At 32.2% G+C, this 16,739-nt stretch overlaps 1 protein-coding gene across 7 annotated transcripts in view; it reads right to left on the reverse strand.

The window, feature by feature from the left end:
* LOC101898238 (nicotinate phosphoribosyltransferase) overlaps nt 1-16,739 on the reverse strand; it is a 50,066-nt gene that overhangs the window by 8,972 nt on the left and 24,355 nt on the right. For 5 of the 7 annotated variants that reach the window (XM_011297526.3, XM_059124547.1, XM_011297529.3 and 2 more), the window contains exons 3-8: nt 11,746-11,916; nt 11,470-11,680; nt 11,265-11,392; nt 6,410-6,550; nt 6,176-6,347; nt 2,599-3,036 (exon numbers count right to left, since the gene is read on the reverse strand). In XM_011297526.3, coding sequence (XP_011295828.2) covers nt 2,599-3,036; nt 6,176-6,347; nt 6,410-6,550; nt 11,265-11,392; nt 11,470-11,680; nt 11,746-11,916 — 1,261 coding nt within the window. The remainder of the gene's footprint in view (nt 1-2,598; nt 3,037-6,175; nt 6,348-6,409; nt 6,551-11,264; nt 11,393-11,469; nt 11,681-11,745; nt 11,917-16,739) is intronic. The other 2 variants (XM_059124548.1, XM_020039701.2) reach the window with 2 other exon arrangements.

A 16,739-nucleotide genomic window follows, 5' to 3' on the forward strand; every position in this document is an offset into this window, starting at 1 on the left:
ATAATAATTTAGAAATCCATGTTTAACAATTATTCTTTATAATTACACTATTAATTAAATAATAGAAAGAAAAACTTAAATAATAATTCGCATGCAAAACAAAATTAAAAATAATAATGACCATGATATTTTTAGCAATATTTACCTGTCAAAATTAAAATACAAAAATCATCTCAGTTCTTGTGCACTGAGAACAACTTTTGGACCAATGTATCTAATAAGGTTATAGGCCAATATCAACAATTTGAGTTTTTGAAAAACATTCATTTTGTAACATTCAACATAGAACTATAAAGATTTTCCAAGACCAATACAAAGTTCATGCCAATCATTGTAAAATTGTTTGTTGGAAGGAAAAATAAGGTACAAATAAAGAAAATTACATTTGAATAATAAAAAAAATTATAATTAATTTAAAAATATATCCTATTTGCTGACAAATGAATCGTGTGAATAGTAGCCAACATACGATTTTTATACCCTACACCACATGGCGATAAGGGTATTATGTCTTTGTGCATTTGTAACATGGAGAAGGAAGCGAGATAGACGAATAGTTACTTTTGAGGATCGTGATAGAATCACTTTCTGAGTCGATTTATACTTGTCGGTCCGTCTGTCCGTCCGACCCATAGTTACTTTTGAGGATCTTCATAGAATCACTTTCTGAGTCGATTTATGCATGTTAGTCCGTCTGTCCGTACGTCAGTCTGTCCATGTATTTTAGTGAACAAAATGCAGGACCGATTGAGATTAAATTTTCCAAACCATATTTGTTTGGCCCAAGGACGACCCTTATTGAAATTGGTGAGAATCGGTTCAAATTTAGATATAGCTCCCACCTATATCTTCAACCGATTTCGGGTTAATTGTGCATCAAATGGTGAATATCAGTCCAAATTACCTGAACACATCCAACCGAATTCAGGCTAGAAGCAAATATATCAAATAACTATATCTCCCATATCTATGTTTCATCCGATTTGGAGTTTAAGTCCCTCACATGCGTAATATGGACTCCAGAAGAATGATATTTGGTACCGGACATCAGATCCTGCTCAAAAATACCTCTGTCAAATAGAGATCGGTTAAGATTAGAATATAGCTCCCACATATATCTTTATCCGATTTTAGGTTTTTCGGGCACCAAATGGCTAATACAGATCCAAATGGACTGAATTTTGACTGAATCAATCCTATAAACCAGTAATTCAAATTTGGTGTTAATCAGTTCAAATATAGTAATAACTCCCATTCCCACTCCCATATATATGTTTCATCCGATTTGGTGTTTAAGTCCCTCAGATTCGTAATATCCATCCGACCACAATGATCTTTGGTACCAGATATCAGAAACAGCTCAGAAATAAGTGCCTAAAATTTTGTCAAGATCGGTTCCGATTTGGATGTAGCTCGCATATATATCTTTATCCGATTTTAGGTTTTTCGTGCACCAAATGGCTAGTTTCAGCACATCCGACTGAGATCAGTCTAGAAGCAAGCACATCAAATTTGAAGAAAATCGGTTCAGATATATACTATATATGTTATATGATCTACTTCACATAAATTTCCAATATACCAGGGCCCCACTCCACTTTTGACCTTTCCTTACTGGTTTAGATATTAATTTTGAGTCAGACTATCCCGAAAATATATAAGTGGAATGGCCAGACTGTATGCAGCGATGCAGTTTATGTGCGTAGAATTTTGACTACCAATTCTCTCAAGGAGATTCAAAAGAAAGTGTATCAAAAAGATAAAAATTGTAAATCTCCAATTATATTGTGCAAGGCCTTCAAAAGAACCCGTTTCTTTTCCAACCAAAGCATTTGATTGTTGCCAATCGGGAGTCTCTTAATCCATAACTAATTTCCTTCATGCACAGCAACATTTTTGAACCGACTTGCGATAAAATTGCAATTCTTCCTTGTTTTATAAATGCAGGCTGGTAGCTATTCACAGGAGTTCATGGTCAAAAACGCTCAAAAGTGATAACTCTGAAATTAAATAACTTTTAGTGATTTATACTTATAAAAATGTAATTTTCTTAAAAAAATAAAAATACCCTGACCCAAATAGATATCAAAAAAATACAACACTTGTTTTATTAGGATATTGACTATTAGGAAATGAAGTGAAAAATAATAACAAAATATCAAAACAGACCAAGGACATGCATTGAGAAAGAAAAGGGCTTAAGAAAAATATTCACTAATATATCAGGATGATATGAATACAAATAGGTGATAGAGAGGCGCAATAAACGAAAAAAGTATAATTAAACTAAATATTTTTTTAATAATTGGAGTGAGTTTTTAACAACAAAAAAATAATATTTCACTTTGAAAAAAATATTAGAAAAATTTATAGACCTTTTTCAAGAAAAAAATTATGATTTAAAATATTTTTATTAAACCAACTCCAATCTTAAATTAAAACTTTTTTACAATATTCAAGCAAAAAAAAAAGTAAATCTAAATCAAAAAAATTAGTTCGAAAATTATTCCCTTTTGAAGAGTAGTAAGAGCAGGGAAAGTTTGTAGTTGAAAGAGAGGGAGAGAGAAAGAAAGAAAGTGCAATTTTTACAATAATTACCTGTATGACTTCACGACATATTTTGGCAGTAATGATGATGGTGACTGATTTAATGGTTTTTGAGAATTGTTCTCTTTGCAAATGTTACGAGTATTTAAGTTACATGACGGCTGCGATGGCGTCGATGCCGATGTTCGTAAGCCATTTCGTGTGCCAGTTTTATGATTTGAATTGCCATTTGAATGGGAGTTCTTGAAGGTATCACAGTTCGCATCGTGCATTTTCTCCAAGCCATTACCATTGATATGATGTGGCTGTTGGGATGGCGGGGACGTTTGAATTCCATTTGATAAATGTTTCTTATTATCATTCTGTGAAACATCAAGGGATTTTGATGTTGTCACTTTATTGTTTGGCTTGATTTTAGTATTGGCAATAGTAGTAGTAGTTGTAGTGGTGTTGGTAACATTTAAATTCTCATTATTTTTGGCATTTTTGCTATTTTTGAAAACAAAATTTTAGGAAAATTTATTTGTATGTACTATGTTGTAGTTGTTGTTGGTTTTTAGTCATATAATCACATGTAGGGCTGTTGTACACAAACGAACAGGAGGATACACTCTTTTGTATTTTTTTAATAAAAAATTATTTAAATCGATTGGACCGATTATAAAATACTCTACACCACTTTAAATAACAACACCAACAATTTTGGGATACGATTCCTGAGAATCCTTACATTTTAGGTACACTTTGCCTTCGTTAATAAAACAGTTAACAATACGAGAATTATTTTGGTCAATATATTTACTTTCAAGTGAGTTTTTTGGTCTTTTTTCCAAAATATTGTTACAAACATCCTTTAAACGGGATCGTAACAAGTCGAAATATTCTACAAATTTATTTAACACAAAATTCTATTATCGGTACCAGAAGACATGAAAAGTCTAAATCTTACCCAAACACCAGAATTTCATAATTCGTAATTCATGCAATTTTATGCAAAATTATCCTACAAAGACCAAGCATGACGTCGAGGACCAATTTATCTTAATCAAATTTCAGTGTTAATCACTAAAAACAAATCTCTGTTTTCATTATATATCCAGAAAATATCTGTAAAAGAATGCGAAAATTTTTTCTATTTTTTAATCCATTTTTCCTCGGTCTTTTTTATACCCTACACCACATAGTGGCAAGGGTATTATGTATTTGTGCATTTGTTTGTAACATGAAAAAGGAAGCGAGATAGACCCATAGTTAATTTTGAGGATCTTCATAGAATCTTTTACTGAGTCGATTTATGCATGTCATCAGTCCGTTAGTCCACGTATTCTTGTGACGAAAATGCAGATTGCATTTATTATCCGTTTGAGATGAAATTGTCCAGACAATATTTGTTTGGCCCAGGGACAAATCCTATTGAAATTGGTGATAATCAGATCAGATTTAGATATAGCTGTCATATATCTTCAACCGATCTCGGGTTAATTGTGCGCCAAATGGCCAATATAAGTCCAAATAACCTGAATTTTGGTACAACCCACCGAATTCAATCTAGAAGCAATTACATCAAATTTGGAGAAAATCGATTCATAGCTCCCCTATTTATGCTTCATCCGATTTGGGATTTTAAGTCCCTCAGATGCGTAATATGCACCCCACAAGAATGATGTTTGGTATCAGATATAGCCCGGAAATATCTCTGCCAAATTTTATCAAGATCGGTTCTGATTTGGATATAGCTCCCATACATATTTTAAACTGATTTCCGGTCAAATGGCCAATATCTGTCAAAAAGTCTTATATTTTGGTACATCCGACCGAATTCTATCTAGAAGCAAGTACATCAAATTTGGGAAAATATCGATTCAAATATAGCTATAGCTCCCATATATATGTTTCATCCGATTTCGGGTTTTAAGTCCCTCACATGCATAATATGCACTCCACATGAATGACATCAGATACTACTCGAAAACACATCTGTCAAATTCTATCGAGATCGGTCGATTTAGATTTGGATATAGCTCCCATATATATCTTTAACCGATTTCAGGTTAAATGTACACCAAATTGCCAATGTCAGTCCAAATGACCTGAATTTTGGCATATCCGACCGAATTCAGTCTAGAAGCAATTACATCAAATTTGGAGAAAATCGGTTCAGATATTTCTATAGCTCCCATATATATGTATCATCCGATTTGGGGGTTTAAGTCCCTCACATTCGTAATATGCATTCGACAACAATGATATTTGGTACCAGATATCTTATAGAGCTCGGAAATACCTTTGCCAAGTTTGATCGAGAACGGCTAAGATTTGGATATAGCTTCCATATATACTAAATCCGATTTCAGGTTTATTGTGAAAATAATAGCTAATATCAGCCCAAATGGAGTGAATTTCAGGACGTACGTTTCCACTTTGTGGAACTCGGCACCGATATATATTTTTTAATATAATCCTTCTCGAAGTGATATCCTACACTCTATAGCACACAGTTGGCCCCGCCCGATTTATGACTTTTGCTTACTGGTTGGAATTGATGCATGTACTTTGACTAATCTGTAGTTCTTTTTATGATCATTGACTATTTGGATTACATGACTTTAACTTATCAGGATAGCCGCAGGAAAGTTTCCTGCCACTTCGAAAACTCGAAGAGAGCTATATATAAGAATAAGGTATGATGCACTACCTAAACTTGTGAAAATTTGATTTTCGTGTTTATGGAGAGATGAAGACGGTTATGGATAGATGATTTGATCCTCCTCTTGGGAGCAATTTTCATTACAAATATATCACTTTCAGCTTCCGGTTCGATTTCAAGCAGTAATCTGTGCGTTAAATCTGTCAGGTACATTGCCCTATTTTCACTGTCATCATATTTAAACCTTCTTTGTCAGGGTAGTAACCTTGAAGGTAGCACCACAGAATACATCGAATTAATAGCTAAAACGCAAATGGGTTATTATGTTCCTAGAGGTTCTTTGGGTCGTTAAAAATTACTTGGATAACTAGAGAGCAATTCATGGCAGCAGAATTACCCTTCCCGAAAAAAACATATCTTTATGGAGCTCTGTAAGATTCCTTTCTTGTTTCCTTCTATCCCTCAGCAAGTCATACATAGAAGAAAATATGTAAGTCTTCTGTATATGGAAGGTAAGTATTCCATTCAAACATTGACTTCCAAAATGGACTTTTTATCCGAAGACTTTAACTACAGACCCATACATCTATGAATACCAAACTTCTTTTCAAATCATATAGTGGTGTAGAGCATTACAAACAAATATGAAAATCAAAATCTTGTAATTAAAAAAAAACAAATGTTAGCAAGAGACGTACACACACAAAGAGGGCGAAAATAATCTGATGGCAGGACGAAACACAATAACTGGTTAATTGCCGGTTACTTGAAATATGTTGTTGGTTATTAATAACACTATGATATTAATTGACAACGCTATGGTTAGAAGTGCAATAATGTTGTTTTTTTTTTGTTTTGCTTCCAATAGAATATCATTATTAGCTTTTGATGGGGAAATTTTTTTCAAAATAAACATATCTAAATAAATGGTAAATTCTTTTTTTCTTTTGTTCCGAGAGAGTTTGCCTAAAAGCGAAATACCTCTTAACATCGTACGTATCGACTAGAGCCATAAATCCATCGGGAAATGCAATGGCATATGAGACCATTGCGGCTAATTCACCCTCAGAGGATTCTTCCATGGAAACGTCAAGCAGCTGAGACAGCGCCTGGCGATATTGTACAGCCAATTCGAGAAGATCTCCCGTTACACCTAGGTAATAAAACGAATAATGAATAATGAGAGTTTTAAAGTAACGAAGCGATTTCACTCACCTGTTGTCTTATGTTTCAATAGGCGTGTCTTTAGCTCACCAATACCCGAAAATGATGTTATATAGGCATGAGCATGGGTGCCCTTGACAGGAATATTGAAAAGTTTACCAGCCAAAACGTTCGAAGTGCCATCGAAACCGCCTGAAAGAAAATGAAATTTTTATTAATTTGGGTAGTGTTTTTTGGGATACAAGATTCTTTAAGAAAATAAGTATTTAAATGTGTGTTTTTGTAGGAAAAGATAGCCTAAACTTATAAAAAAAACTCGATATCGGAGTTATCCTTACATGAGGGCTATACCAAAAAGTGGACCGATATGATCCATTTTCTGCAACAATCATTTTAGATGCAACCCAAAGATCTCCAAAAAATCTCAAAGCTCTAGACTAAATGTGGTGAAAATTATTTCTAACAATTGGGATCTCTTTGTCAAAACTATATGTAGGCCTTAACAATGTTTGGCCTAAATTCCTGAAACCTAACCCTTAACTTAAATTGCAGGTATCTGTTGGTCCTTGAAAAAATATTAAAAAAAATCCAATTTCATTCTGTCCATTGTTGATCCATGAAAAAATGTTTAAAAAAATCGGTTATTCGAAGGTTAGTCCTTAAACATTGAAAGTTTGTTGTTCCATACAAAAATCCTTAAAAAATGGTGTAAACAAATCCAAGTTCGGCCTTTTAGTCCTTTAAAAACGCGATAAAAAATCAAGGTTTATTGGTCTATTGATCCTTGAAAAATATCTTTAAGAAATACGTCTTTAAATGTCCTTAAAAAATTCACGAGTATTCGTCTGTTGGTCCTCCTACTCAACCAAAAGAAAAAACCTTGAAAAAAAAAACAAGCAAAAAAGCAGCAACGTTGAGGCCAGGCAGAACTTTCAAATACCAAATTTGAAACAATTCCGGTTAATAATGTCGCTAAAATCATCAAAATACCGAATATCGGGAGGTGCCGTTTATTTGGGGGCCATACCAAAACGTGGACCTACATGACCCATTTTCAATACCAAAAGTCCTGCTGACATATTATACATTTGAGTAAAATTTTATCAATCTACTTCATTTTGTTCGGAAGCTAGAATGATTTCCACAGACGGACGGACATCAATTTAGCGTTTAGATTTAGACATACAATTTATGCTGATCAAGAATATATATACTTTGTGGGGTCTAATATATGTATTTCGAGGTGTTACAAACGGAATGACAAACTTAATATACCCTCCAGGTGGAGGGCATAAAAACTTAAAAAAAAAAATTTTAATATCTTTCAAATAAATCTTTAAAAAATCTTGTTTATACCAATCAAAATAATAACTCAATCAAAACTCAATAGAGAACTTCTATAAAGCATGGAGTACCAGTCCAGCTGCGTCTTTTCCTGCCTGCCATATTTACCCAGATCACTTGACAATTTTGAACCCTCCCCCCTTGCACCCACCATTCCATTGTAAAATACTCAATATAAAAATTACATTTTATAAGATCAACCTTCATTGTCCGCATAGAAAGCCTTCTTTGCAATGCACCAGTAATTAATAATTAAATACAAGCAATTAGCTGCTACTCCTGCTGCAGCTACTGCCACATAATTGTCCTAGATGATGACAAAACTATGCAGTTGCCATAAAAGGCACCATTAAAGGATATAACCAATTTAATGACATTAAAACAATTTGTTGTACAAGGGAAATTCCAAAACTCCTACAGCCTTCTGGTGGATGACTTCACCACCTGCCAGCCATGGGCAGGCTGGCAATAGGTGCCAATGATTTACGATGTGTTGTTTCAAAGAGTGAACACATTTGCGCAATCATTAAAAATCATCGAAAAGACTAACAGAAACAGCCAGTCAAACAAAATGAAAACATCCAGGTACTGGATGGTACCAAAAAAAAAAACGCAAAACAAAAACTGAAACGTAAAACGACATCTTAACACATGGAGAAAGCTACACTCTCACCTGAGCAACACTTTGGATACAACACACACGTGTCATGGCAAAAGCGTGTTAAGCGTGGAGGGAGGGGGGAGATTTGAAAGCAAAGTTCTTTGGGCCAAAGTAGTTTGCCTAGACAGGAAACAAAGTTTGAGAGTCAGTCACCCGCATACACACACACACACAAGAAACTTTTGTGATATGCCTACAATTACGTTGGGGTATTACCCCAACAACAATTTTCTAAATAATTTTTTAAAATTTTAAATACCCTTCCTTGGAGGGATAAAGGTAATTTTCAAAATTTTTGTTCGATACTTTATGAAGTTCGAAAACAATGGAACAAAAAGGAAAACATTAAAAAGGAATGTTGATTGCCTGCATGTTTGTCTGTCGTTAATCGCTGCGACTCCATAAATCATTGCAAAAAGACAAAAGTTTTTTTGTTCTATTGTTGGTGTTGTTGTGGTTGCTAGTAGTTTGAAATGACATTGTTTTTTTTTAAAGGTGTAGAAATCCAATACAGCACCTTGTTCCCACTCACCACCATTTGGGACGGGTAACTTTAAAGGTGATACATTCATGGAGATTTCCATTGATTCTTCTTCTGTCCCTTACTACTTTTGTGAGCGACGATTTAATTGATTATTCATGCACATGCATTAAGTAAATGGTTAGAAGTTTGGTAACACCAGTATAGTTGGAAAAATATGAAATTCCGTGAAAAGTATCTAAAGGGAGAAGGGTTTCCAATGATAGGATGACAATCAGATTGTCAATTTTTAAAAATAAGAGTTGTGAGGTTTCTTTTAAATACAAGACAGACAAAAAAAAGAAGTCGAAAGAAGTCCAATGTGTTGGTCTTCTAAATTTGACGACCTAATATTAACACAAGACTAATATTGTGGTCTACTGTAATTAAGAGCTCGCTGAAGCGGTCTAGTAAGGAAAAGTCTAAAGTCGTTCGGGCCGATTATATGATACCCTACACCACTATGCATATTTAGTAGAGCTCCCGTAACAAAAGAATTTATTTGAAATAGATTATACCACCAATCAATATTTGGCTTTAGAGCAGTTATAGTTTGGTTTCAGAGGGAACTAATATATGGGAGGCATATCAAATTCTGAATCGATTTTTACTAAATTTGACGGAGATATTTTAATCTTTTATACCAAATAACATTGCTATAGTGTATGATAGCACTTCGAGAAGAATTATTTTAAAAAATATATCTCGGAGCCGAGCACCACAAAATGGAAACGTACGTCCCTTAACTCACTCCATTTGGGCTGATATTGGTCATTATTTGCACAATAAACCCGAAATCGGCTTAAGAATATTCAAATCTGAACCGATCTTAATAACATTTGGCAAAGGTATTTCCGAGCTCTAAATGATATCTGGTACCAAATATCATTGTTGTCAAATGGATATTACGAATTTCAGGGACTTAAACACCGAATCGGATAGGATAGGATCTATAGCTATATCTGAACCGAATTTCTCCGAATTTAATGCAACTGCCTCTAGACTGAATTCGGTAGGATGTACCAAAATTCAGGATTTTTGGGCAGATATTGGCCATTTGCTGCACAATAAAACCGAAATCGGTTGAATATATATATGGGAGCTATATCCAAATCTGAACCGATCTTGATAAAATTTGACAGAGGTATTTTCGAGCTCTATAAGATATCTAGTACTAAATATCATTGTTGTCGAGTGGATATTACGAATGTGAGGGACGTAAACACCATATCGTATGAAACATATATGGGAACTATAGCTATATCTGAACCGATTTTCTCCAAATTTGATGTACTTGCTTTTAGACTGAATTCGGTCGGATGTGCTGTAGTTATATCTAAACCGATTTTCACCAAATTTGTTGTACTTGCTTCTAGACTAATATTGGCGGTTGAAGATATATATGGGAGCTAAATCCAAATCTGAACCGATCTTGATAAAATTTGGCAGAGATATTTCTGGGCTGTATCTGATATCTGGTACCAAATATAATTGTTGTAAAGTGCTTATTACGCATGTGAGGGACTTAAACACCAAATCTGATAAAACATATATATATGGGAGCTATAAACATTTATTTCAACAAAATGTCCAGAATCCGAGCTGAGGTTTGGTGAATATACCATGCCAAAGGTTAGGTTAAAATGTCAAAGGTTTGGATTAGATATCATGCCAAAAGTTGAGTAAAAATGTCGCACCAATAATTTGCTATAATCACACCATCTTCTTCAAAAAAAATATGTTCCTTACAGGACCATTATTCTTAGGATAATCAACATTGACTGAATCATAAACGATCTACTAATATTACAAAGCCTTGCAATTACCCTTCCATACAACATAGTATCCTTTCATACGTCTTCTGTTCATGGATGATATTCTACATCTACATCGAAGGCGTTCTATGGAATAATAAGCCGATCAATATGCATTTTACGTATAGAAAACCTTCTATATATCCGTAGAAGAAGAGGTATACGTCTTCCTAAGAAGATTTTCTATAGTTCTTTAATAAGAAAGAACATCTCCCTTCTATACATCTACAATACATTTCCAAGGTATGTAGACAATTAGCTAAGGCTTCTATAAAAAGAGACCCTCATTCCCATACCACCCCAGAAAGCAAACTACACAATGCTACTTGTTTATATTTTTTTGGTAATAAAACTATCAAAAGCTGCCATTGATATGCCATCAAAACCGTGACAAATAATCATGACCTTATTTATCAATCACCCAAAAGTGACATTTAACACATGACTCTCTTTCTTGCTTTTATCCTTTCACGCTGACACATAACTAACAAAAAGAATCAATCACGTGAGAATTACAAAAAATAAAAATCACACACACACTCATCAATTGAATCATTTCCAACATACCAATATATGAATATTTTGACGCCGACAGACCACCATCAGGACCTTGAGCTCGCCTTAAACCAAATTCCAATAGGTTTACATGTTTACCGGCTACCATGCGATAACGTGCAGCATTTGTTGCCATTAAACTGGAAACACACAAAAAAAAGAGCAGACAATTCATATGATATCTTCAAACAACAAGGACAGTACGTCAATAACAAACCTTGCATAGTTAACTAATGTCAATAGCGTTGTTTCCAACAGCTGTACAATGATCAAAGGACCTTCAACCTTAATGATGGGCACTCGTGGGAATGCCACTGTACCCTCATCGATGGCATACAGTGTTACGTCTTTTGCCGTTAGGTTTCCCAAATAATCGAAAAATTCGTTTTCGGTGCCCTCGGGTAGGGTTTGTTTTAAGTATTCAATGTCTGGAAAATGGAGAAAAGACAATTAATAATTTTTTATTTTAGTAAATAAATTAAGCAACACTTACCACTATCACTGTAGTGAAAACTGTCCAAAAACTTTAGACACTCATCCAAGCCAGCAAATATGGTAAATTCACCATGGAATGGATTTGTACGAAAAAATAAATCGAACACAGCATGATCGTCTGTTTTTCCCGATTTCCAATAGGCATAGGCCATGGTTATTTGATATAAATCTGAAATGTAATAAGAAAAATTTAAACATTTATTTTAAACAATTTGTAGTTTAAGAAAAACAAGGTTACAAGAAAAACTATTTCTATATATTTTCTTTCCCTGCCTATAAAACACTTGTGAATAATACCTTTTTCCTAAGGAAAACCTTGTCGATAGGAAAAATCTTCTCTATTACAAGTTTTTTTAAAGACACTTCAATCGATAATTAGTTTTTCTATGTCGATAACAAAATTTTCTATAGAAAATATTGTCGATAACAAAATTTTCTATAGAAAATATTGTCGATAACAAAATTTTCTATAGAAAATATTGTCGATAACAAAATTTTCTATAGAAAATATTGTCGATAACAAAATTTTCTATAGAAAATATTGTCGATAACAAAATTTTCTATAGAAAATATTGTCGATAACAAAATTTTCTATAGAAAATATTGTCGATAACAAAATTTTCTATAGAAAATATTGTCGATAACAAAATTTTCTATAAAAAATGTTGTCGATAACAAAATTTTCTATAGAAAATGTTGTCGATAACAAAATTTTCTATAGAAAATGTTGTCGATAACAAAATTTTCTATAGAAAATGTTGTCGATAACAAAATTTTCTATAGAAAATGTTGTCGATAACAAAATTTTCTATAGAAAATGTTGTCGATAACAAAATTTTCTATAGAAAATGTTGTCGATAACAAAATTTTCTATAGAAAATGTTGTCGATAACAAAATTTTCTATAGAAAATGTTGTCGATAGCAAAATTTTCTATAGAAAATGTTGTCGATAGCAAAATTTTCTATAGAAAATGTTGTCCATAGCAAAATTTTCTATAGAAAATGTTGTCGATAACAAAATTTTCTATAGAAAATGTTGTCGATAACAAAATTTTCTATAGAAAATGTTGTCGATAACAAAATTTTCTAGAGAAAGTCTTGTCGATAACATTTTCTATGTAAAATCACGTCAATAAAAAAATTTTCTATATAAAATTTTGTCGATAGAAGGTTTTTCTATATAAAATCTTGTCGATAACAGGGATTTCTATAGAAAATCTAGTCGAAAACAAGTTTTCCTATAGAAAATCTAGGCGATAACAAGAGTTTTTTATAGATAATAATGTCGATAGCATCATTTTCTATAGATAATCATGTCGATAACAACATTTTCTATAGATAATATGGTCGATAACAAGTTTCGCGATAACAAGTTTATAGAAAATCTTGTCCATAACAACATTTTCCATAGAAAACATTCTCGACATCAACATTTTCCATAGAAAATATTGCCGATAACAAGTTTTTCTACAGGAAATCTTGTCGATAACAAGTTTTTCTATAGAAAATATTGTCGATAACAAGTTTTTCAATAGAAAATGTTGTCGATGACAAGTTTTTCTATAGAAAATCTTTTCGATAACAAGCTTTTCTATAGAAAATCTTTTCGATAACAAGCTTTTCTATAGAAAATCTTTTCGATATCAAGCTTTTCTATAGAAAATCTTTTCGATAACAAGCTTTTCTATAGAAAATCTTTTCGACAACAATATTTTCTACAGAAAATCTTGTCGATAACAAGTTTTCCTATAAAAAATCTTGTCCATAACAACATTTTCCAAAGAAAACATTTTCGATATCAACATTTTTATATAGAAAATCTTGTCGATAACAAATTTTTCTATAGAAAATCTTGTCGATAACAAGTTTTTCTATAGAAAATCTTGTCGATAACAAGTTTTTCTGTAGAAAATCTTGTCGATAACAAGTTTTTCTATAGAAAATCTTGTCGATAATAAGTTTTCCTATAGAACATCTTGTCTAACAAGTTTTCCTATTGAAAAATAATAATACGTTTTTCTATAGAAAATCTGGTTGATAACAATTAGTCGATATTATTATCTGGTCGATAACAAGTTGTCGATATTATAATCTTTCCAATAACAACATTTACTATCAAAAATTTCGTCGATAATTATTTTCTGGCCAAAGATAATGAATTCGATAACTATATACTGTATATTTTATAAATTTTGTCGACAAAATATTTATCTACTTAGCTAAACAATGCGCATTACTAGTTACTACGTAATTGTAATACTTGAACAGCATTGTTTGTTAATTACATCATTACAACATCTCATAGTACTCAAAAATGTTATCGAATGCTCTTCATTGTCCGCCAATAACATCAATGAATCGCAAATGTTAATTGCAATCTATACAATGTATGATTATTGTCTATGCATGCCTCCCGAGGGGGAGAGGCAGTATTTACATTCAACTAAATAACTTCCGCATTGCATTCAAATATAGATGGAACTCAACACTAGTGACAAGTAAATTCCGATTTGCATTACCTAATTGTGATATGAGATATAAATATTAAATTAAATGAAACATAAAAATGGGACAAAAAGATATTTTCAAAATGTAAAAATTAATCAACTATTAAGATATATGGGTTAAAACTTTTTCATCACAAGCAGTCCGTTATATTGACCTATAAAAAATGGCCAAGGTTCCATCATGACATAAATAACCACACAATATAACAATGTCTCCTTACCAGTCGTCTCATATGTAAAAATAATAAAAATGACACATAATTATTATTTTATGATTGCTCCAGTTTCTGATTTAAATGAAAAACAGAGAATTATCAACAGATTTACAATGTCAAAACTTGCAACTCATTGCAATACAAGGCGAACTGTGTTATTGGAATGATTTTTTATAGAAAACCTTATAATTGACAAAATCTTCTCAAGACAAAACTATTATCGACCAGAATTTGTGTTATCGATTAGATTTACGGCTGAAACCCCTATCATTGATATTTTTGTTTTCAAAAGGAATTGCGAAGGAGATACTAAGTATCGTTTTTCAATAAAACAACATTGTTATCGAAAAGATTTTTTACGAAAATACGTGTTATCGACCAGATTTTCTACAGAAAAACTTGTATCGACAAGATTTTCTATAGAAAAAACTTGCTATCGACATGTTTTTTTTATAGAAAAAATGATTATTGGCAAGATTTTCTATAGAAAAAAAATGTTATCGGCAAGATTTTCTATATAAAAACTTGTTATCGACAAAACTTTCTACAGAAAAACTTGTTATCGACAATATTTTTTATAGAAAAACTTTTTATCGACACGATTCTCTATCGAAAAACTTGTTATCGACAAGATTTTCTATAAAAAACTTGTTATCGACAAAATTTTCTATATAAAAACTTGTTATCGACAAGATTTTCTATAAAAAGAACTTGTTATCGATCAGTTTTTTTATAGAGAACCGTGTTATCGGACAAGTTTCCCCATAGAAAAATTTGTTATCGACAAGATTTTCTATAGGAAGAACTTGTTATCGACTTGTTAGGGATTGTTATCGCTTGTTAGCGATTGTTATCTATAGAGAAGGTTTTCTATAAGAAAAAGTTGTTATCGACAACGTTTTCTGTAAGAATAACTTGTTATCGGCAGGATTTTCTATGGAAAAACTTTTTATCGACAAAATTTTCTATAAGAAAAACTTGTTACCGACAAGATGTTCTATAAAAAACTTGTTATCGTCAAGATTTTATACAGAAAAACTTCTTATCGACAAAATTTTCTGTTGAAAAACTTGTTATCGACAAGATTTTCTATAGAAAAACTTGTTATCGACAAGACTTTCTATAGAAAAACTTGTTATCGACAGGACTTTCTATAGGAAAAATTGTTATCAACATTTTCTATGGAAATACTTGTTATCGACAGGATTTTCTATAGAAAAACTTGCTATCGACATGGTTTTCTATAGAAAAACTTGTTATCGACAAGATTTGTCTATAGGAAAAACTTGTTATCGGCATGATAATCTGTAGCAAAACTTCTTATAGAAGGATTCCGTATAAAAAAAAACTAGTTATAGACAAGATTTTCTATACGAAAACTTATAATCGACAAGATTTTCTATAGAAAAACTTGTTATCGACAAAATTTTCTGCAGAAAAACTTATTATCGACAAGATTTTCTATAGAAAAACTTGTTGTCGACAAAATTTTCTGAAGAAAACTTGTTATTTCAATAATTTCTCTCAACTGTCCGCTGAAAAAAATCCAAAGAAAGTTTAAATGAACCCAATAATATATCATATCAATTAGCAGCCAAACCCAATATCTGGACAATGGGAAAGCTAAAAGAAAGCCGAACAAAGTGCAATGTTATAACATGCGGTTACCGAATTGTTTTCATTAGGGAAATGATTAAATCGTTATAAATAAATATCAACTTATCAAAATATTTACCGACTACACTTCCCCCCAACAAATCGTACATGCATATTTCAGTACATAAGCTTGTTGTTTTAAATATCAATATCATTGTTGATTTTTATTATTCTTTATTAATCTAAAGGACAAACAATTGTTTGATTGTTGAGATATTTGGCTGTTAGTCGATTTCTTATCGCCGCCAACATTGTTTGTTTAGTGACTTTTAAAAGAGAAAAGAAAATAAAAACAAGTAAAAAAGTATCGGTCGGCTTTGCCGACAGATGTATACCCTCAGCCCTCTTCACCCTCTATGGAGTGGGTTTTTAAAGAATGGGTCAATATTGTCAATTTCGTATCGGACCTACATAAATATGATATAAATATTATTATAGCAGATGGATATAGCAATTGTAAAGAATCACTGAGTTGTTTCGCAATTTATGACAGATAAAAATATTGAAAAATGTGTCTCTTTGTGGGTGAGGTACCAGAAGGTGTTCGCAGATATATAGGATCATCTTCAAAACAGATCTGGTGTTAGCAAAAATAATTTGTATGTGTGAAATT

The sequence above is a fragment of the Musca domestica genome, unplaced genomic scaffold (assembly GCF_030504385.1).
Source record: "Musca domestica strain aabys unplaced genomic scaffold, Musca_domestica.polishedcontigs.V.1.1 3, whole genome shotgun sequence".
Taxonomy (NCBI): domain Eukaryota; kingdom Metazoa; phylum Arthropoda; class Insecta; order Diptera; family Muscidae; genus Musca; species Musca domestica.